The following is a 22,383-nucleotide window of genomic DNA, read 5'->3' as shown; positions in this document are numbered from 1 at the left end:
TATGAATGGTAGTTTTACCAGAACAAGCGCTCCCATCTCATAACTCGCTTCTGGTCATACGCGGGTTTAAAACGTTGTTTTAGCCCACACACGATCATTTTTTACAACACGAAAAACGACATTTTTCAAAAGCCGAAAAACGATGTGAAGCCCAAAAATGATGATTTTAAATGACGTTTTTTTTTTTTTTCATGACGAAAAATTACCGCGTGTACGCGGCATAAGAGCTCTGATTGACTTCCAGTGCTTGCCTGGGATCTACCAGCTTGAGTGTTGTAGTGCATGGGATTACAGGGAAGCTTCTCTCAGGAAATTCCCAGTATTTATGCCAGTTGTAAGAATTAATTTATTTTTAATGAATACATGTCCACGTGGATCTTTAAATATTAACATATATATACTTTTTGGTTGGAGTAGGGAATAGTTTAAGCACTTTATATGCAGGACGATTGATTTTTTTTAACACACATGATCAAATCTGAATTTTTTGCTAGAAAATTACTTAAAACTCCCAAGCAATGTTACATTTTCAAAAAAAAAAAGGGGCCCTGTAGCATAAAATGGTGGCAGTTGCATGTTTTTATGTTGCACTACTGTTTACCAAATGCTTTCAGTAAACATTACATTAAAATACATTTAGTGCACACATACAAAATATGATACTAACTTTTTAGTAAAATGTAAAAGATGGAGTAAATATCAAACCTTAAAATGGCAAAAAACTATGGCACCCAAAATTGTTCATAGTATCAGGTTATCAATTTGGGGATAATGATGAATTATGCAGTGTTTTCTGCCTATTAGACCCCTAATGCCACGCACCTGGTTGGAGACCTAAGTGATGGGAGCCCTTCCCTCGTAGCTATGGTCCAAGCACCCCTGGAGGTGATTACAGGGAGTGCAAGGCTCAGAGGATCATGGGTGCTCCAGGAGGTAGCCGGTAGCTGTGCTGGATGGTGCATCTGTGCCTTCTGCCAACACCTAAACGCCAGAGCCTCATGCACTGGGACTAAACGCCCAGTGTATAAGAGGCCTACATGGGATGCCATGAATGCTTTATTCCAATAACTCTGAGAGCCCTACAGATGACTTAACCAGAAGATATAAATATGACCTTCCAAGACCCCGGTACAGCTCTCAACATGGGATTAAGAAAAAAGATTATATTTGATAAATCTGGTTGCTTTGGGTTACGGCACTTTGCACATTATTCCTGATTGCATTGCCACATTCAAAATAGCCGTCAAGTGCAAACATTTTAGGGTCTGCTCTTTGTCTGGTTTTATGATTTCTTAATGTATTACTTAATTGTTGGTAATAAAAGGATGATGTACTGCCACTTTTGATATTACTGCAGCAGCTACAAATTAAAAGCCCTAATAAATGTAGTAAGACTGCTTAGTCAGGCACTTTCTGGAGCCAGACATCTTATGTTAAGTGAGCAGTGGAATGTACATTTTGTATTATGTGCTCACCTGAGTGTTTCTCTCTTACAGCCCTGAGAAATAGGAACTATCACTATGTGATTAACGGCAACTGGGCCATTAGTTATCCTGGCGTCTTCAATGTGGCCGGAACCAAGATCCAGTACAAACGCTCTGCTGACAATCAGGAGAGTTTAGAGGCAACAGGACCAACAGAGGAGGATCTGCATGTCATGGTTTGTGTAAAGCATTAATTGTATATGCATAGCTTGTACAAAGGGTCAACCTCATATAAATCATGTGATCAACATGTGCTAATTTTTTTAAACCATTTTGGAAATTCAGTAAAGTAGTTCTCACACTTTTCTGGTGGTATAGCCACTTTAAAATGACCCAATTCAGGAAAGCCTTGCACTACCTGAATCTGATGAATGTGTTGTATCTCCCAACAAAACTATTTTCGTTGGGAGATCCAACGCATGCATCAGATTCAGGTAGTTTTTGATTCTTCCACTTTAAAAGCACATGGCTATAGCTGGTACAGAGTAAAAAATATTTACTGCCAATTTGAAGTAAAGCACACTGGCAGTAACTAAGACCAATGCTGAGCTGGAGTACAGAGAGACACCAGTGCCCAGAGTGAGGCTTGTATGTGCTGGGAAGCTTTCCTGAATGTGATGGCTTCCCACATAGGGCTCCTCGGTTGCTAAGATGCCAGTAGCCATCTGCATCCTAGCATCCAGTGACTCATCCCATTCAGGCCGCGTATACACGGTCGTTCCAAACCGATGAGAATGGTCCAACGGGCCATTTCCATCGGTTCACCGCTGAAGTGGCCTGATGGTCTGATGTGCGTACACACCATCGTTCCAAAAACCAATCGGGTCAGAACGCGGTGACGTCAAACACACGACGTGCTGAATAAAACGAAGTTCAATGCTTCCAAGCATGCGTCGACTTGATTCTGAGCATGCACGGGTTTTGAACCAATGCTTTCTGTACTAACCATCGGTTTGGACCGATCGGGCAGCGGTCCATCGGTTCGATTTTGAAGCATGTTTTTTTAAAATTTTGGACCGAAGGAAAACAGACCGATGGGCTATACACACGGTTTGGACCGATGAAACTGAACCTCGGTCCATTCTCATCGGTTTTGTCCGACCGTGTGTACGTGGCCTCAGCTTTCCTGACCTACAACGGAATTCAAACAAAGGAGCCGTGATGCTGTTGATGTCATTACAAAAATATGGCCAATATGGCTATGATTGAACAATGACTGGAATCTCCTGGATCATTGGCTATTATGATGCTGTTGGTTTCACAGCTGACAATGTCTTAGTAGTAATGCTGCTGTTTGGTGGGCGGTTCAGGGGGTTAGACTGTACTGAGGATGGAGTGACCTCAGTGCCAACCCCCACCATTTCTCCAAGCAGCAAAATCATGTTCCTGTTTCCGACAAGTACATGAATTTGTTGCAGGCATTAACGTTTTGTCATTTAGAGGAACGATGAATTCTAAAGTGTCTACAACACTCCATGTAAATTTAAGGATTTTTTTTAATGTGTCTGTATATGTGTGTATTTTGTATACTCTCTGGGTGGTTCTTCCTAAAATTATTTTCTACGAAGAGATGTCAGATGTTTATATGAACAGTTGGCTATCTTGACCCGCTGCCTTGATATTCAGATGGCTACTAGGAAAATCCGTAGAACTGTACGCAAAATACAATGATAAAAAAATAAATGTCAGTGGGCATACAGAAATGGAAAAAATACACAAGGGACATGACTGAAGCGTGAGACCTTCACATAAAAGGAAAACCTAGAAGCAGTAATCCTAAGCCAACAAGATAGAAAGATGTTTCAAATTTATCATTAAACGCCTCTAAAAAAAACTATTTCACATGCTTCAATATTTTCTTATTTCTAAAAAGGATTCAGGGATTGGATGCAATTCAGCTTTAGTAGCTTGTTCAAAATGATGTGAAATTTTTGGACCAGGGAAAGCAAGATAACAATTTTAACTCTACTGAGCTCAAAGTACTGGCATATGTAGGGCTTAGTGCCATTACACTTAACCCCAAGTATAGTTTTACATTAATGAGCATCTTGGTGGCTGAATAAGCAGAAAAACAGCAGGTTTATACAGTATTTGCTGATCTGCAGATGGATGTTTCCAATTAAAAGTCTCTTTTACTATATGAATCATGCAATTATTTTTGGCAGGCCATTAAACAGACCCCAAATTAGATCTACCAAATATAAAACAGAAAACAAGCATGTTGTAATCAGAGGGTCCTGACGCAGGGGCATGTATCAATGCAATTTTTTTCTTTTAAAACTACAGTTTTTTCGGGAGCAGTGATTTTAATAATGCATAAAGTGAAACAATAAAAGTGAAATATTTCTTTAAATTTCATACCTGGGGGTGTCTATAGTATGCCTGTAAAGTAGCGCATGTTTCCTGTGCTTAGAAACGTCTCTGCACAAAATTTCTAAAGGAAAAAAAGTAATTTAAAACTACTTGCGGCTATTCAGGAATTGTTGGGTCCCGGCAATACAGATAAAAGTCTGTAGTGGAGAGCATCGCTGGAGAATGGATCATCGCGGGACATCGAGAATGGATTACAACACTGCACAGACTGGATTACATTGCTGGAATTAATTTTTATTTTTTATTTTTAATAAAGGACTTTATCCCAAGCCGTCTTCTGTCATTTTTAAAAATTTTCTTTGTGAAATGGTAGGGGTACAATGTACCCTGTTACCAATTCACATAGGTGGGCTGGGATCAGGGGGTCCCCTTTGTTAAAGGGGGCTTCCAGATTTCGATAAGCAACCCCCCCACAGACCCCCACAACCACCGGGCAAGGGTTGTGGGGATGAGGCCCTTGTCCCCATCAACATGGGGACATCCTCCCCATGTTGAGGGTATGTGGCCTGGTACGGTTCAGGAGGGGGGGCGGTCTCTCGTCCTCCCCATTTTCCTGTGGCCTGCCAGGTTGCATGCTCAGAAAAGGGTCTGGTATGGATTTTTGGGGGAGCCCCACGCCATTTTTTTTAAATGACGCAGGGTTACCCTTAATATCCATACCAGACATGAAGGGCCTGATATAGAATTTGGGGGGGACCCCAACGCTTTTTATTTTTTTGGGTTTGGGGTTCCCCTTAATATTCATACCAGATTCAAAGGGCCTGGTAATGGACTAAGGGGGAACCCATGCTGTTGTTTTTTTTTTTTTCCAATTACTTTTATCTGTATTGTCAGGACCCGGCAATTCATTATAGCCGTGATCAGTTTTAAATTACTTTTTTTCCTTTTAGAAATTACATTTTGTGCAGGGACAGTTCTAAACACGGGAAACATGCGCTACTTTACAGGCATACTATACACACTCCCCAGGTACAAAATTTAAAGGAATATTTCACTTTTATTGTATCACTTTGAGCATCATTAAAATCACTGCTCCAGAAAAAAACGGCCATTTTTAAAACTTTTTTTTTGCATTGATACATGTCCCCTGGGGCAGGACCCAGGTCTCCAAACACTTTTTATGACAATAACTTGCATATTATCCTTTAAAATGAGCACTTTTGATTTTTCATGTTCGTGTCCCATAGACTTTAACCGTGTCCACGTTTTCGAACAAATTTTTTGCCTGTTCGCATGTTCTGCTGCGAACCGAACCGGGGGGAGGGTTCGGCTCATCCCTAATAATTTATTTAAAATTTAAGTAACACCAGTTGCAACAAGAGAAACCAACATGCCACCTTCTTCCCTTTTGCTGCCAAGAATATAACTGCAGAGTTAGCAGACCTTATAATTGCTAGGAGTGCTATTATCATAGAGGCCCAGTACTGCGTGGCTGTTTTAATTAGATATCCAGTCACCAATAACATTGGGAAATACTTTGCGATAAATGTGAATGTATACAGTATATCCCAAATACCTTTATCAGATTGCTATGAAATTAATTAGAATTCCCAATTTGTAATTACTGTTTTAAAAGTGCAGCGGACACATGGGGTCACAGTTTGTCACTCATAATTTTGGTTTACTGTCTGTTATGCAAGTAGCATTGCAAAGTGTGCATCTAGAAAGATGCTACAGTTCGAAATGACTGTCCCAGGTTTGTCCTGTCTAAATATGGTCTGAAGTAGATTCTTGTCCAGCAATAGAATGGTATTATATATTCACCACACTGCAAATTACAAGCCCTTGTGTGTGAATATGATTTATCCTAATTGTCTTGTGCCTTTATGTTGTAGGTCCTTTTTACAGAGCAGAATTTGGGTATAGAGTATGAGTACTGGCTTCCTAAGGATTATTATATTTACCACCAAAGAGATCGCAGCTCCTTGCAAGACAATGTAGAGACAGTTATCTTACCAACTCAGCCTCTTACCACCACACCGGCTCCCACAACAAGACACAATGGTGAGTACAAGGCTAAATGCCTCTCATTAACTTGCTGTGAACCCTAAAGCATAGTCAGCCTAAACACTCTGCTCCCAAGGAGGAACAATTTTCCAATTCTTGGACCTCAAGGTCTATGTTTCGTTATTCCACGAGATTCCTCTCCTGGGCTGAGGGTGATTCTACACCACTGGTTAGCCTGGGTGGAGAGCCCCCTCTTTATAATTATTCTACCTTACTATCTTACACACCCCTTTTTTTTTCATCTCTTCTTGCTATGTTTCCAACAATATCATCGACTGTTAATAGTTCTTCCCACAAATTCTTATAGCATGATTAGTTCCTGACAGCTTTGCCAAAGTGTTATCTGAATGAGATAGAGGTGACTTTTCTTTACTGAGATTTATTTTGTAACACATGTCTTTGTACTCTAATGCCCAGGGAACGGGATCATGTTATATCTGCATTTACAACCTATTATAACATGGGATTCAGAGTCAGGGACTTAGTTCCCCCATATATCCCCCCCCCCAGAAATAAGAGGAAATAGTACCCCATCTAAACTGCAGCTAACCAATCCTTGGTGGTATTGCCTGCATTCATTTTAATTTTGCACACTTTTTTCCTTTACTATAACCTACCAATCCCTCCATTATCTCCCTTCCTGTCCTAGTGACACCCTAAGATGGGAAGTATGCTAGGACTGCATAACACTGTATAAAGACTACTTAAAGCGGGAGTTCACCCATAAAAAATGTTTTACCCTTAGATTGATGCTCATTTTGTCTAGGGGAATCGGCTAGTTGTTTTAAAATCAAAGCTGTACTTACCGTTGTAGAGAGTGATCTTCTCCGCCGCTTCCAGGTATGGTCTTCGGGACTGGGCATTCCTATTTTGATTGACAGTCTTCCGAAAGGCTTCCGACGGTCGCATCCATCGCGTCACGAGTAGCCGAACGTCGGCGCGGCTTTATACGGCGCCTGCGCACCGACGTTCGGCTACTTTACGAAAATCGTGACGCGATAGATGTGACCGTCGGAAGCCTGTCAATCAAGAAGGAACGCCTAGTCCTGAAGACCATACCCAGAAGCGGCGGAGAAGATGTATCTCTAAAACGGTAAGTACTGCTTAGTTTTTAAAAAAAACTAGCCGATTCCCCTAGACAAAATGAGCATCAATCTAATCTTACATTTTTTTTCGAGGGGGAACTACCGCTTTAAAAGTTCACTTTGTTTTGTCCTCCATGGAAATAGCAGGGAACAGTGCTAATAATGGTCCAGATGCAGAGAGTAAAGCCCCATAGACAGGGGCAGAATGTTGGGAGACATTTGCCGGTTAAAAAAAAAAACAGTCCGACATGGAAAACCAGCAGCCTACCAACTCCCGATCAGCAGTCTCAATCAATGGCAGAGAGCACTGATCGGATTGTTCTGGCGAGGAGGGCCGTCCCCCTGTCAGAACACAGCAGCTCAGTGGAGGAGATCGCTGAACTAACCTTGCATGGTTAGTTCAGCGTCTCTGACCGGAGCTATCAGTTTTTTTTTTTTTTTTTGTGACCCGCTGAGTTAAGAAGGTTATCGGCTCACAAGATTTCTAGCTGAATCAACAGCTGATTTATTTAAAAAAAAATATTTGTCAAACAGATATAACAAAGCTCTTTTAATGGTATATTTAACAGACCAAAAGCAAATAAGAGAAATGTATTAGATTTTATGTACATTTTAACATTGTCAACCAGCTCTTTAAATGGTCTAGCTTAGTGATTCTCAACCCTTTCCTCAAGTACCCCCAACAGGCCATGTTTTGGGAATCTCTCTTAGGTGATGGAGAAAGTTGTGGTACAACAGCTGCAACAGCATCTAGACACCCATAATTTGCTCGATCCATTTCAATCGTGTTTCCGTCCCGGGCACGGGACAGAAACAGCACTGCTCAAAATATGGGATGACGCTCTCGAGGACGCAGACGAAGGAGAATCTTGTCTTCTAGTACTGTTGGACCTAAGCGCAGCTTTTGACACTGTAGACCACAAACTATTACTGACTCGACTAGCTGAAGTAGCCAGAGTCGCGGAATGTGACTTATCCTGGTTCTCCTCCTTTTTGGAAAGCCGATCACAAATGGTGAAAAACGCACAGTGTCATGCGGAGTCCCTCAGGGATCCCCACTGTTCAATATCTATCTTCGCCCTCTCTTTAAAATCATCAGTAGCCAAAAGTTACTTTACCACTCTTATGCAGATGACACACAATTGTACTTTCGCATCTGCAACAAAAAGGATCATCATCACCTTGGTCTAGAGAAGTGCCTCTCTTTGATAGAAAACTGGATGACAATGAGTTATCTTAAACTCAACGGTTCGAAAACAGAACTTCACCTGTTTCACGCCAATCGAAAGAATCAACTTGCAACAACTTGGACACCCCCGCCCATTCTGGGCAAAATCATGACCCCTAGCACCAAAGTCAAAAGTCTCGGAGTCATCTTCGACACCTACATGACAATGGATGCACAAATAGGGTCAGTAGTCAGTGGATCTCACCATCTGCTGCGCCTACTACGCAGACTTATTCCATTTATTCCTAAAGAAGACATAGCAGTCGTGGTGGGAACAATTGTCAACTCCAGACTTGACTATGCAAGTGCCCTCTACCTTGGACTCCCAAAGTACCAAATCACTCGCCTGCAAGTCGTTCAAAACACGGCTGCTAGACTTGAGACTGGAAAAAAAACATGGAAATCAATCTCACCTTCACTAAGATCCCTTCATTGGTTGCCAGTAAAAGACAGAATCACTTTCAAAGCACTCTGTCTGACACATAAGTGTATTCTGGGAAATGCCCCCCAATATCTATGCGAAAAACTTAAAGCTCACAACCCCAATCGCGTTCTGCGATCCACCAATCAAAATCTACTCCAGATACCCAAAGCAAGATACAAGTCCAAAGGAGAACGAAGATTCGCAGTCCAAGGACCTAGACTATGGAACGCTCTACCAGCCAGCATTCGATTGGAGGAGAATCACCTGGCCTTTAGGAGAAAGATCAAAACCCATCTCTTTTGAGTTCAAAGGAGAAATGGACAAACGAGCGCCCAGGGGCGATTCAGTTCGCATGTGCAGCGCTATATACGTTTTTCACTCACTCACTCATAAAATAGTTGTCCAAGATAAAGGAAAACCTGCAAACATGGCCTGTTGGGGGGTTCTTGAGGACCGGGTTGAGAACCACTGGTCTAGGTTATGCTAATCTCGCCAACCCATTAACACAGCTGCAAAGTGAAAACTGAAAAGTATGCCAGCAACTAAAAAAGTTTATCTGTCATTTAAAATAGGACTGCACAGTCTCTGCTATATAGTTTATGAATAACATGACATTTGTGGTCTTGTACAGATGCATATTAATGTCTGTGCTATCGGCAGGAAATTTAAGCGTAAGCATTTTTGGTGTCCGCAATGCCAATGACATTGTAGTTTAGAATGTGGAAGGGGTGAATCATCTTATCTGGGTCTGTAATGAAGCCGTGAATGACTGCATTAGCCATGATAAACTGTGTCATGTATATTGAAGTGTATGAAAAAAACGAACAATTAACTTCTCTTATTTGCTCCTTTTTAATCTGTTAAATATACAGTTGGGGTGTTTTGTTATATCAGAAAGTCCAACCCTTATGTGATAGCAATAGAGTTAGGTGAAAAAAAAGTTTAAAAAATGTAATATACGCCCAAGAATTTAACCCCCCCCCCCCCCCCCCCCAAATAAAACTGTAAAGCCCTTTTCTCCCTAAACTTGCACATTTGAATGTAAGTAAAACCTTGGATTGCGAGCATAATTTGTTCCAGAAACATGCTTGTAATCCAAAGCACTTGTATATCAAAAGAAATGGTTGCACATCCAGGAATTCATGGTAATGATTAAGCACAAGACGTTTGTGTGAAACGCATCTGCGTGACCTCGTGTTGGTGTCTTTGGTGTTTTGACTTTGAACAATAAAAGGCAATCGGAATTCCTGGATGAGCAACAGGGCTCAAGTCCTGCGGGAACGCGTGGGAACGGAGTTCCTGCACTTTTTTCACAGCAGGAACGCAGTTCCCTTTGCAGGACTAGAGCAGCCGAGAGCAGCCGAGCCGCCCGAGCCAATCCTTCACTAAGCGGCGATGCCCAGCTCGAGTCACTGTCAGGGGCAGGCGAACCTTAGTAATCCTTTATGTTACTGGCCGCTTCCTGTATATGGATTCATCGGGTAGTGTGCGGGTATTCCGTCACTTCCTCGATGCCGCAATGTCTCCTGGGAACTTTTGTCATTGTTCCCAGGAGACATTGCGGAGGTCTGCCACGAGTTATCGCGGGATTTAGAAAGAACATGCGGTTTAGTAATTACGCATATGAGCGTATCATTTTTTTTTTTTTGGTGGGGGAGTGGATCTTCGGTGGGAGTTCCCACACTTTTTTCCCCAGGACTTGACCCCTGATGAGCAACCATTTCTTTTCTTACAAGTTTCCTACGGAGGCGGGCCGGCACTCTACGAGACATTCCACCTCAGTTATCATCATACACCTGGAGCAGCGGCTCTTTTTCTTTGTATACTCGTATATCAAAGCGAATTTCCCCATAAGAAATAATGGAAACTCAGATGATTCGTTCCACAACCATTTTATTCATAGCTCTTTCAGGTTATAGTCCAAATAAAAAGATTATAGCAATGTGATAGGTTGTGTAACCATAAAATGTCCATCCACAAATGGCAGCCTCCCCAAGGGGATTAGAACCAAATTCCAGCAGACGCTACAGAGTATAAAAGAAAAGAGAGGAGCCTCTAAGTGTAGCAATATGATTATATTTAATGAAGGTACAACATTTAGCAACTCACATGGTTGATGATTAAAGGAGTATGCAGGCATCCGGGGTAAAGCTGTCCACATAGACCGTCCTCCGCACCTCCGGCTCTCACCGCCGTCAGTCTGCAATCGTGACCGGGAAGACTACCCTGCAGTAGAGCGATCTGAAAGCGAGGCTTGAACTGCTCATGGAGTGCAGCATGGAAGGGACAACATTGATGGTGGTGCGGAGGACGGTCTATGTGAACAGCTTTACCCCGGATGCCTGCATACTTAGATGGGCCTGTTTTAATCCTCAACCATGTGAGTTGCTAAATGTTGTACCTTCATTAAATGTAAACATATTGCTACACTTGGAGGCGCCTCTCTTCTCTTTTATACTCAGTTGTGATGTGACGCTACTCTTATATCAAGACATCGCTTGTATATCAAGTAAAAATGTATAAAAAAAATAGCTTGTCTTGCAAAACACTCTTAAACCAAGTTACACTCAATGCAAGTTTTTACTGTAAATGCAAACATTGGGAAGGGGGGCACCGACGTACGAAGCGCATCGAATGTCACCATGCACATCAGAATTAAATCATAAATTCTAGGGCCATCATTTATGGTTACTCTGGATCAACTGTATGTATAGGGTCCTGTATATAGAGGTTTTCTATTTATTGATTCATTTTGCCTAATGATTGAACTAGATAGACTTTTATGTCTTTTTTTTTTTTTCAATCTGACAAACTATGTAATGGCTTTTAACCACTTCCATACCGGGTACTTACGCCCCTTCCTGCCCAAGCCAATTTTCAGCTTTCAGCACTGTCGCACTTTGAATGACAATTGCGGGGTCGTGCTACACTGTACCCAAACAATTTTTTTTATCATTTTGTTCCCACAAATAGAGCTTTCTTTTGGTGGTATTTGATCACCTCTGCGGTTTTTATTTTTTGCGCTATAAACAAAAGAAGAGTGACAATTTTAAAAAAAAAACACTATTTTTTACTTTTTTATTTAATAAATATCACAATTTTTAATAAAAAAAACGTTTTTTTTCCTCAGTTTAGGCAGATATGTATTCTTCTACATATTTTTGGTAAAAAAAATCGCAATGATCATATATTGATTGGTTTGCGCAAAAGTTACAGCGTTTACAAAATAGCTGATAGATTTATGGCATTTTTATTTTATTAATTTTTTTACTAGTATTGGCGGCGATTTGCGATTTTTTTACTGTCACCGTGACATTGCGGCGAACACATCGGACACTTTTGACACGTTTTTGGCGCCATTCACATTTATACAGCGATTAATGCGATAAATATGCACTAATTACTGTATAAATGTGACTGGCATTCAAGGGGTTAACACTAGGGGGTGAGGGAGGGGTTAATATGTATACCTAAATTGTGTTCTAACTGTGGGGGAAGGGGGGTGACTGGGGGAGGTGACCGATCTATGTCCCTATGTACAAGGGACACAGATCGGTCTCCTCTCTCCCCTGACAGGACGTGGAGCTCTGTGTTTACACACAGAGCTCCACGTCTTGTCCCTGTAGCCGCCGTTTCCGAGTGCCTGGCGGACATCGCGACCGCCAGGCACGCGCATCGGCATCTCGGGGACGCGCCGGGCGCGCGTGCGCCGCCGCCGGCGCGCTCGCGTGCCCCCCAGTGGCCGCAAGAATACAGGACGTCAATTGACGTCCTGTTGAATTTTCAGAGTCACCGTGGAGCCGTCATTTGACGATGGCCCGGTACTCTAGTGGTTAAAGCGTCACCCATTAAAAATTTTGTGCACTGAAGTTTTCTGCCAATTTTACAGGTGCACATAACTTGAAGACTTTACATGTTTGGTATCCTTCCATGCTCAGCTGCCCTCTAGCTATCCATTATAATGCATGTGCTTCCACTGTGGAGGCTCTCAAATAGTTAGGACTGCAGATAATACTGGGGTGCCGTGAAGTGGCATGAATTTTGCAAACATGCGCAAAATAAACCCCTGTTTTTAACTTGTACTGTTAGACAGGAGAATTTGGTTGGTTGCAGGTTGGTCGGTAAGTTGAGCTGGGAGGTTTTTCCTTTGTTCGTCAGCCTTCCATGTGCTCCTTGCTGCAAAAGCCAGTTATAGGTCGGGGCAGTGGCCATGTGTTTGTACTATTTGTAAGTTAAAGGAGTTGTAAAGGAACATTTTTTTTTTCACTTTAATGCAATCTATGCATTAAGGTGGAAAAATATCTGATGTTTCCAGCCCCCGCTTTATTTACCTGACCCATTGAAAGTCCCGCGCTCGGTCCCAAGATCCTCTTCACTGCTCAGCCTGGCCGCTGATTGGCTAGAGCGGATAGATTGAGAGCAGCGCAGCCATTGGCTGGCGCTGCTGTCAATCACATCCAGTGACACGGTGCGCCGAGGGGCGGGGCCGAGTGATACAGTGAGCTAGGGCTGCAACTAACGATTATTTTCATAATCGATTAGTTGGCCGATTATTGTTTCGATTAATCGGATAATGGCCTTAAAAAAAAAAAAAATTCAAATGTTTTCATTTTTTTGGGCCAATTTGTTGTTGGGCAGATTACAAAACACAAATTGCCACAAAAAACATTACATGCTTTTCTGCAGCTTCTCCATTGAAGTATATTGAACCAAAAAAGACAAAATGGCACCGTTTTGCGTTAAAAATTCCTTGCCCTTTGCAAATACGCAGCAGCTGAAAAAAAAATCATGGATGTGAACGTGTCCCATAGGAAAACATGTAAATGAACTGTAGTGTGTTTCTGCAAAAAGCACCAAAAAACAGAGGTGTGACCCCAGGCCTGACATGTTTAGTAACATAATGGGGTTAAAAAAAACAAAAATAAGTACAAAAAGAGCAAAAAATCGCTACTGTAAGGGGTTCATTTTTTTACTGTGGGACAGTGAAAGTAATATTTACAGTAGCGATTTGCTTTATTGTACTATAAAAGGCTAATTTTAGTTGTTTTAACCCCCTTATGTCACTGGCCGATTAATCAATTATGAAAATTGTAATTGATTAATTTCATAATCGATTAGTTGCCGATTAATCGATTAGTTGTTTCGGCCCTACAGTGAGCGGCTATGGCAGCTCGCTGTATCACGGGAGCCCACCCACAAGGACTCGCCACCATGCGAGCTCTCTCGCATGACTGTGGTCAGTACTTGCGGAGGGGACCAGAGACAGCCACCGAGGGACCCCAGAAGACGAGGATCGGGGCCACTCTGTGCAAAACGAACTGCACAGTTGAGGTAAGTATAACATGTTTGTTATTTTAAAGGGAAAAAAAATTCCTTTATTAACCCTTTAGGGCCCTTTCACACGTACGGACAAACGGTCCGTTTATTACAAATCCGTTTACGGACTTGTAATGTATCCCTATGGGATTGCAGACTTTAGCGGATGATGCATCCGCTAACGTCCGCAACCATCCGCGTCCGCAAAGATCCGCTTTTGCGGACGGAAGAAAACCCTATTTTTCTTTCGTCCGGCGGAACGGATCGGATGAATACGGACACACGGTCCGTATTCATCCGATTCCCCATAGGGAAGAGCGGAGGAGAGACAGGGCGGTCTCTGCACTGTGTGCGGGGACCGCCCTGTCCGCCGACAGCTCAGCGGGGATTAACGGAGGAATCCCCGCTGAGCCAAACGGGCTAACGGAACGGATCAATTACGGATCCGCTCCGTGTGAAAGAGCCCTTAACGTTGGTGTGTTTGTTTTTTTTGTTTTTGTTTTTATACTGATTTTTTTTATATAAACTGTTGTGCTAATATTGTGTGACATAAAAAATAGTCACTACCACTATTTAATTCTACAAGGTTTCTGCTTGCAGACATTTTTTTTTTAACTAATCATTTGACCTAAAATGTGCCTTTTTAACGTGTAAAAAAATAAAATAAAATAAATAATAATCTCGGGCAGTAAATGGGTTAAAGAGATAAACCATGTGGTATTGCAGAGATGTACTGCATAAGATTTTTTTTGCCCTGATATACACTTTCAGTAATGAGGCACATAGATCATCCTCACGGTGGGGTGTCTGGAAGTAACTAATTGGCCTTCAGTATTTGTCAGTTCCTTGTCTGCCTCCCACAGGCATACTAAGTAAACACCTGTATGTTGGACCCAAATAGCAGCAGGGTTCCATTTAAAATGTGAAAATATTTTTTGCTGTCTGCTAAACCTGATAAAAGCAGCTTTGATGTGTGTTCAGACTGTAATCTCTCCTTCCCCTTTATGTTTATATACGGTGTAAACATAGGAGTGCGCCTGTCACTAAATGTAATGAAAATAGTCAGCGGACACACATTCCTGGCACATCTGTAGCTGTGCACATCCTGATTAGCAGAGGTTCAGGTTTTTACTCCGATCCATGCCACTTAATTTCTACATACCGTATTTATCGGGGTATAGCGCGCTCCCGCGTATAGCGCGCACCCCTAAAGTTGCCCGAATTCCTGTGGAAAAAAGTTTTTTGTACTTACAGTTTTGGTGTCTTGCGCGGCGTCCATCGGCGGCCTTGTCGGGGTCCGGCATCTGTCTGCGGCTTCGGGTGTCCTCTTCGTCGGGTCCGGCGTCCTTCTGCGGCGTCCTCCCCGCTCGTTTCCCACGCAGAGTTTGAATACTGCGCCGACATATACCGAGCGCAGTACACTCGTGTATTGACGGGCAGGCTCGGCAACTCTCGCGCTGACGTCCTGTACGCTCAGGACGTCAGTGCGAGAGGCGCCGAGACTGCCCGAAGATACACGAGTGTACTGCGCTCGGTATATGCCGGCGCAGTATTCAAACTCGGCGCGGGAAAGCGGGTATCGGCTTATACCGCGCACCCACGATTTTGCCCTGATTTTTAGGGCAAAATAGTGCGCGGTATACGCCGATAAATACGGTACTTCCAATACTACTAATAGTAGTAGCTAGTGACCCATTACATTATCAATCTACATCAGTGGTGGTCAACTTACTTGAAATAGGGGCAGCCCCTGAGTAAATGTAATGCTAAAAATGGCTGTCAAACTGTAAATGTGTAACTGTGTAACAGGAGATGGTCATTCTATTATATACCTGTATGAGGAGCCGGAGATGATGAGGTTGGCCTTTTGCATAATCCCCCCCCCCCAAGCACATTTTGGTTATAAACTAGGGTGACCACATTTCCAAACTGCCATTCAGGGACATACCCCCTCTCTCGCCTTCCCCAAAAAAAGATGAAGGGGGGCGGGGGGAAATGTAGTCTCTGGGAATTTGGCGGCGGGTTATTTGTCAGGTGAATGTGCCACTTGCCACCAGATGCAGTGCCCCTGTTACTCCCTCTGCATGAGCCGCGTGCGTAGAAGGAGAGGAGTGGCGTCACTATCTGGAAAGTGAAGATCACACCAGTCCCTGCTCCTTGCCGCTGGTTGCCCGGAGAAGGAGGAGGTTCCTGAGGTGGGTGGGGACAACAGTGCTGCACTAGGCACAGGCCTCGCTGTCTGAAACGAAATTGTCACCGGTTGCAAGACGCCAGGCAGCGCTGGACCTAGCAACCAGTTCCAGAAATGTAGTTAGTAGGGGGTGGCTGTGTCCTCTATTTTATTCCGGGACATTGTATTGTCCCAGAATGAAGGTACCCGGGACAGACATGTCAATTGCGGGACAGTCCCGGGCAATCAGGGACACGTGGGCACCCTATTATAAACAGATGTGAAATATGAACAAAGCATATCCCTCTATAGTGTGTCTCAATTAGGAGCACTAGATGTCATTTCTGTCTGCTGCTTTGTTTCTCTGCTATCAGCATGAATCACTTCTGTTTTCCTGACACCAAGAGAAAAATTGGGACGGGAGGGATCTTCAGCTGATTGACAGCCTCGGCTCTTTTCCTGTATGCTGTGTGAAGGAAGGTGTGTCCTTTCCCTCCAATCAGCTCTCAGGGCTCTCCTGACTGAGCTCTGCATAGTGTGTAATTTCAGCTCTCCACCCCATTTTTCTGAAAGCCCAGACAAACTTCTGGACTTTGAAGGGATGTAGAAAAGTGAATACTGCAGATAAAGAGGTAAAATGTTTATATAGGAGGATTTATTTAATCCCTGTGTATCACCAGAGGCCAGTTGTACTGAGTGTATATAAGGGTTTGCAACCACTTTAATGCATCGAAGATAAGATTCTCTAGTCCATGCTTAACAGAAAATAGGTTTAGAGAGTTTAACAGTCATCACTAGAAACTACAGGCATACCCCACTTATAAGTACACAATGGGGTTTATTTACTAGAGCTGGAAAGTGCAAAATCAGGCTCACTTCTGCATAGAAACCAATGAGCTTTCAGGTTCTATTACCAAAGCCAAATTGAACAAGCTGGGGTTAGAAGCTCATTGGTTTTTATGCAGAAGTGAGTCAGATTTTGTACTTTCCAGCTTTAGTAAATAAACCCCATTGTATACTTAAAAGTGGGGTAAGCTTGTACTCAGTATTATAAATGGTGACTAGTACAACGAATAGTCCTTATCAAAGAACTGCGTGTTCTAAACAGTGACTACTACCAAGAATGGTCCTTGCCAAAGAACTGAGGCAGACAAAGATGTTGTTGGCCGCTGGAACCGCTGATTAACTCCCGCTGCTCCAGCGGCACGCGCACATTTTGTGCTTAAGGGCCGCCCTGCCGTAGTATATATACGTTCAGTCCTTAAGCAGTTAAACTGGTTGTATATAACTGCTTTCTTATATCAGTCATTTGGTCGCTCTCCTTTTACAAGACCCTCCTGCACTCTCTGATCACTCTCTGTAACCTATACACCTAGATAACACCAGACCCCCTATACCCCCTGTACTCCTAGATTACACCAGACCCCTCTATATCCCTATAAAACACCAGATTCCCTATACTCCTAGATAAAACCATACGCCCCCCACCCCCGTACTCCTAGATAACACCAGACCCCTCTATACCCCCTGTACTCCTAGATAACACCAGACCCCCTATACCCCCTGTACTCCTAGATAACACCAGACCCCTCTATATCCCTAGAAAACACCAGACTCCCTATACTCCTAGATAACACCACACCCCTCCCCCCCCTGTACTCCTAGATAACGCCATACGCCCCCCCCCCCTGTACTCCTAGATAACACCAGACCCTCTATACCCCCTGTACTCCTAGATAACACCAGACCCCTCTATACCCCCTGTACTCCTAGATAATACCAGACCCCATTATACCCCCTGTACTCCTAGATGCCACCAGACTCCCTGTACCCCTTTACTCCTAGTTAACACCAGACCCCCCCTAAACTAGGAGAACAGGGGGTATAGGGGGGTCTGGTGTTAACTAGGAGTACAGGGGGTAAACACCAGACCCCCCTATACCCCCTGTATTCCTAGTATTTTTTTGTATGCAAGACAGATACACACAAAATGCTGGGACTTGCAAAGTTGTAACCAATACACTCATATACACACATTCATATAAACTCACACACACACACAGCACAGTAAACTAACCTGCTGAACTTCTGTGCAGACCCCTTGGCTGGCATTCTCTGCTACACACGGGGAGGGGGCGTGGCTGAGCCGAGACTGAGGGGGGCCGATTTTTTTCTTTAGCATACCTCACAACTTTTTGAGATGGGAATGAGGGACACCTATCGGCAAAAGTATGCAGGCATAGGACACACCCCTTACCACGCCCCCTTAAAGGAGAATTGTACAAAAAAAACAAGATTGGGTAAACCCAGTAGGGCTTTATTTACCGCTACTATTTCTTTATATTGGCTCTTGGAATTTACAAATGCAGCAATTTAGAAATCAGATGAAAGGTTTAGCGCTGGAAAACACTTTTTGATAGATAAAATGCACCTTTTTTCTACATATATAGATCAGACCAAAATTAGGGACAAATGAGGAGGAACGAGGAACAGAGGAACATTGCTCCAAATCAGGGACAGTTGGGAGCTATGGGCCAAATCCACAAAAGAGATACGCAGGCGGAACTGCTGTTCCGCCTGCGTATCTCTGTGCCTAACTTTGGGAGCGATCCTCAAAAGGATTTTTCCCAAGTTAGGCAGAAGATCCGACATCCGTAATTTAGTTACGCTGTTGAATCTTCGGATGCAGTACCGCATCCGCCGCTGGGGGCATTTCGAGTCGAAATCCCTCCTTGCGTATGCATTTAGTACTTACGGAGATCCACAAAGCTTTAGGCATTGTGTGATTTGCGTAAGTTATGAATTTGCTTGCGCAAAACTAAGGTTGGTTTTATATGGACTAACTTTAGTAGACCATGCAAAACCATACCTTTTTTTCGATTGCCGCGTTTTTTTTTTAAATTTGATTTTTTTTTCCCGTCGCGTAACTTTTTTTTTTCCCGTCGCAACTTTACGAACCCGTCGCTATCCACAAAGCCCGACGTAAACTACGTATGCGCGATGCACGTCGAGAAAAATGACGTCACACGCATGCGCAGTCCGTCCGGCGCGGGAGCGCGCCCTAATTTAAATGGGAATCGCCCATTTTAATTAGGGATCGCTTAAGATGCAAGGAGATCAGCTACACTGGCGCAATTTTAGAGGTAAGTGCTCTGTGGATCGCTACCTAAAATACTAAAATTGCGCCAGTGTAACTTTTCTGCCTAAAACTAAGATCCGCAATTTCTTTGTGGATTTGGCCCTATGTACCTGACCACTGCACTAACCTACCTAATTTTTACACTGACCACTACACTAACCTACCTGATTCCTACACTGATCTACCTGATCCCTACACTGTTTAATACATTGACCTACCTGATTCCTATACTAACCACTACACATACCATTATGCTAAACTACCCGATTCCTACAGTGACCTTCCTGATTCCTATACTGACCACTACAGTGACCTACCCGATTCATATACTGACCACTACACTGACCTACCTGAATCACCCCCCCCCCTACATAAACAGTGTAGATCAGTTGATTTTGCTCACCTCTCTAGGGTCTCCATGATAACCCATAGGAGCAGGGCTCTCTCCAGCACCAGGTACTGTTCCCGACACCCAGCTGCTCCTCAGTATCCCCTGCCAAGAGCTTCTGCAATAGCCGCTGTACGCTCTGCACCGCCCCTCCCCTCCACCGTTCTCACACACACACAGGCCACCTGTGGGAGCATGGGGGATAGGCTGGACCACAGGAGTCTCTGGGTGGGGGGGGGGGGGGGGACACAGCACACTTCGGGGTGGCACAGTAATGATTTTGCGCCCCCTTAAATGCTGCACGGGATGCAAGATTACCAGATGTCCCCCCATGCCACTGCAATCTGGGGACAAATCTGGGGACAGTGCCCTCAATTTGGGGACTGTCCCCAGAAACCAGGGATAGCTGGTCACCCTAGGATAGGTCCCTACCACTGGCCTAGCAGCCGGAATGACGCACAAAATAAAGTACAGTCTCTGCCACAGACCTTCCTTTCTCTGTGAGATACAGTATTTTGGTCCGGAATCCTCTGCCACAGGATTCAGCACCCGGATCTCTTTAGCTTTTCTCACTAGAACCTTTAGATAGGTCCTCCCTTGGTCTCCTTCATCAAGTGGCTTCCTCCCGCAGGACGGACAGCACAGGATCACCTCTGCAGTACAGGCCCCAGTCAGACAACTGGGCCCACCAGACGAAGTCGCAGCCCCGGGCCAACATGGTCCTGGAGCTAGGATTCACAACACGCGCCCCCGGCCAGGTGGGCCATGAGGCGCGCACGGACGGACCCCGCACCAATGGCGTCTGTCCCTTAAGTACCCTTCCCCAGCATGCACAGCGGGGTAACCACTCCCACTAATCATTGCTGAGGGGGACACTCAATATACCATGACCTGACTGCTGCCACCCTTGGCCTGGGGTGGTAATGACACCCCCAGGCGATCAATGGTGGATCGCTCCCAGCACAGCCATGGCTAGAACAGAGGCTAAATTGCCTTTAATCACTCTGGTCAGAGCCATATAACAGCTCAGACCACCATTAAAGTTGGAGCAGCGCCTGTTCATCAGGAGCAGGGCGCTACATTAGCATGGAAGTGGCGTGTACCAAACAACCAACTTCTAGGCAATGTTAAATGCCATGCCTATTGGGGCTGATCTGAGATTTAAAATGCACGTGTGCATTGAGTCCAATCTGAGGTCTAATGTGCATGTGTACATGCATTGAGGGCAATCTGAGGTCTAATGTGCATGTGTACATGCATTGAGGCTAATCTGAGGTCTAATGTGCATGTGTACATGCATTGGGGCTAATCTGAGGTCTAATGTGCATGTGTACATGCATTGAGGGCAATCTGAGGTCTAATGTGCATGTGTACATGCATTGGGGCTAATCTGAGGTCTAATGTGCATGTGTACATGCATTGGGGCTAATCTGAGGTCTGAAGGTTGACCTGAGATCTTTATATGTAGCTGTATGGTTGTGTAGAATACTTGAAATTAACTATGATTGCAAAAATTGAAAATTACCTAAGGCTATGACACTTGATATGGAAAAGGTTGCTTACCTTCTACTATACAAAGCTAGCATAGATGGATTATCTGCAAAAAGAAAATACTTTTTTTTTTTTATGTGAATTTTATGCTGATTCCACTCCTATGCCACGTACACACGACCGTTTTTCGGGTTCTTAAACATGACGTTTTTAATGGGCTAGAAAAAAATGATGTTTTTTTTCAACCCGATCATTAAAACGGCCTTGCCTACACACGATCGTGAAAAAAAAATGCTCTAGCAAAGCGCGGTGACGTACAACGGCACTATAAAGGGGAAGTACCATTCAAATGGTGCCACCCTTTGGGCTGCTTTTGCTGATTTCATGTTAGTAAAAGACGATTCACGCTTTTCAGTCTGTTACAGCGTGATGAATGTGCTATCTCCATTACGAACGCTAGTTTTACCAGAACGAGCGCTCCTGTCTCATAACTTGCTTCTGATCTTCCCCTTTTTTTTCACGTCGTTAAAGCCCACACATGACCATTTTTACGACATCAAAAACGACAACGTGAAAAATTAGAGCATGTTCGAAATTTTTAATGCCCATTTTTTACATCGTGAAAAATGCTCTGGAGCTCACACATGATCGTTTTTAATGACATTAAAAAAAAAACGTATTTTTTACAACCCGAAAAACGGTCGTGTGTACGCGGCATTAGCCTCATTTTACTCCCCTCCTTTCTCCCTTCTTTATCACCATCATTCTTTTTTCTCATAAACATATTTTATAATTGCTGTCTCAGGGAATTTCCAAGACTCTCCTGTCATCATTTTCCATTGTTATTGTGCCATGGTTCCTATTATTCTGCTTCTCTCCTGTTATTTTCTGTTATGTGATTCAACTGATTTTTATGTACTGTGCCATATTTTGTACCTTCCATTGGTTGACTGTATAAAGAATAAATACAAATATGGATTTTGAAATCTCACAGTTTAGAAATGCAACCAGATACGTATGATTATAGTGGTGAAGGTGAAATCACTAAACCTTACCAAATCCTACTATCTGAACTAGGGATGCACCGATATATCGGCGGCCGATACATATCGGCCAAAAATAGCTGTTTTGGGGAAATGCCGAAACAACTTAAAAATTGCCGATAATGACTAGTGGTGCAACGCGGGATAGCAGAGCGGTAAAACACACATTGAAATTGTCTCTGCTCTGCTCGCACACAGCCCCGCCTGCTCCTAACCACGCTGTGATAGACAGAAT

The 22,383-nt window shown here is 43.6% G+C and overlaps 1 protein-coding gene across 2 annotated transcripts in view; it reads left to right on the top strand.

The window, feature by feature from the left end:
• Positions 1-22,383, top strand: part of LOC120931247 (ADAMTS-like protein 5) — a 139,954-nt gene that overhangs the window by 93,371 nt on the left and 24,200 nt on the right. For both annotated transcript variants that reach the window (XM_040342493.1, XM_040342492.1), the window contains exons 9-10: positions 1,497-1,660; positions 5,693-5,861. In XM_040342493.1, coding sequence (XP_040198427.1) covers positions 1,497-1,660; positions 5,693-5,861 — 333 coding nt within the window. The remainder of the gene's footprint in view (positions 1-1,496; positions 1,661-5,692; positions 5,862-22,383) is intronic.

The sequence above is a fragment of the Rana temporaria genome, chromosome 3 (genome assembly GCF_905171775.1).
Source record: "Rana temporaria chromosome 3, aRanTem1.1, whole genome shotgun sequence".
Classification (NCBI taxonomy): Eukaryota; Metazoa; Chordata; class Amphibia; order Anura; family Ranidae; genus Rana; species Rana temporaria.
Note: the sequence above shows the minus strand (reverse complement) of the source record. Positions and strands in the feature narration are given on the sequence as shown.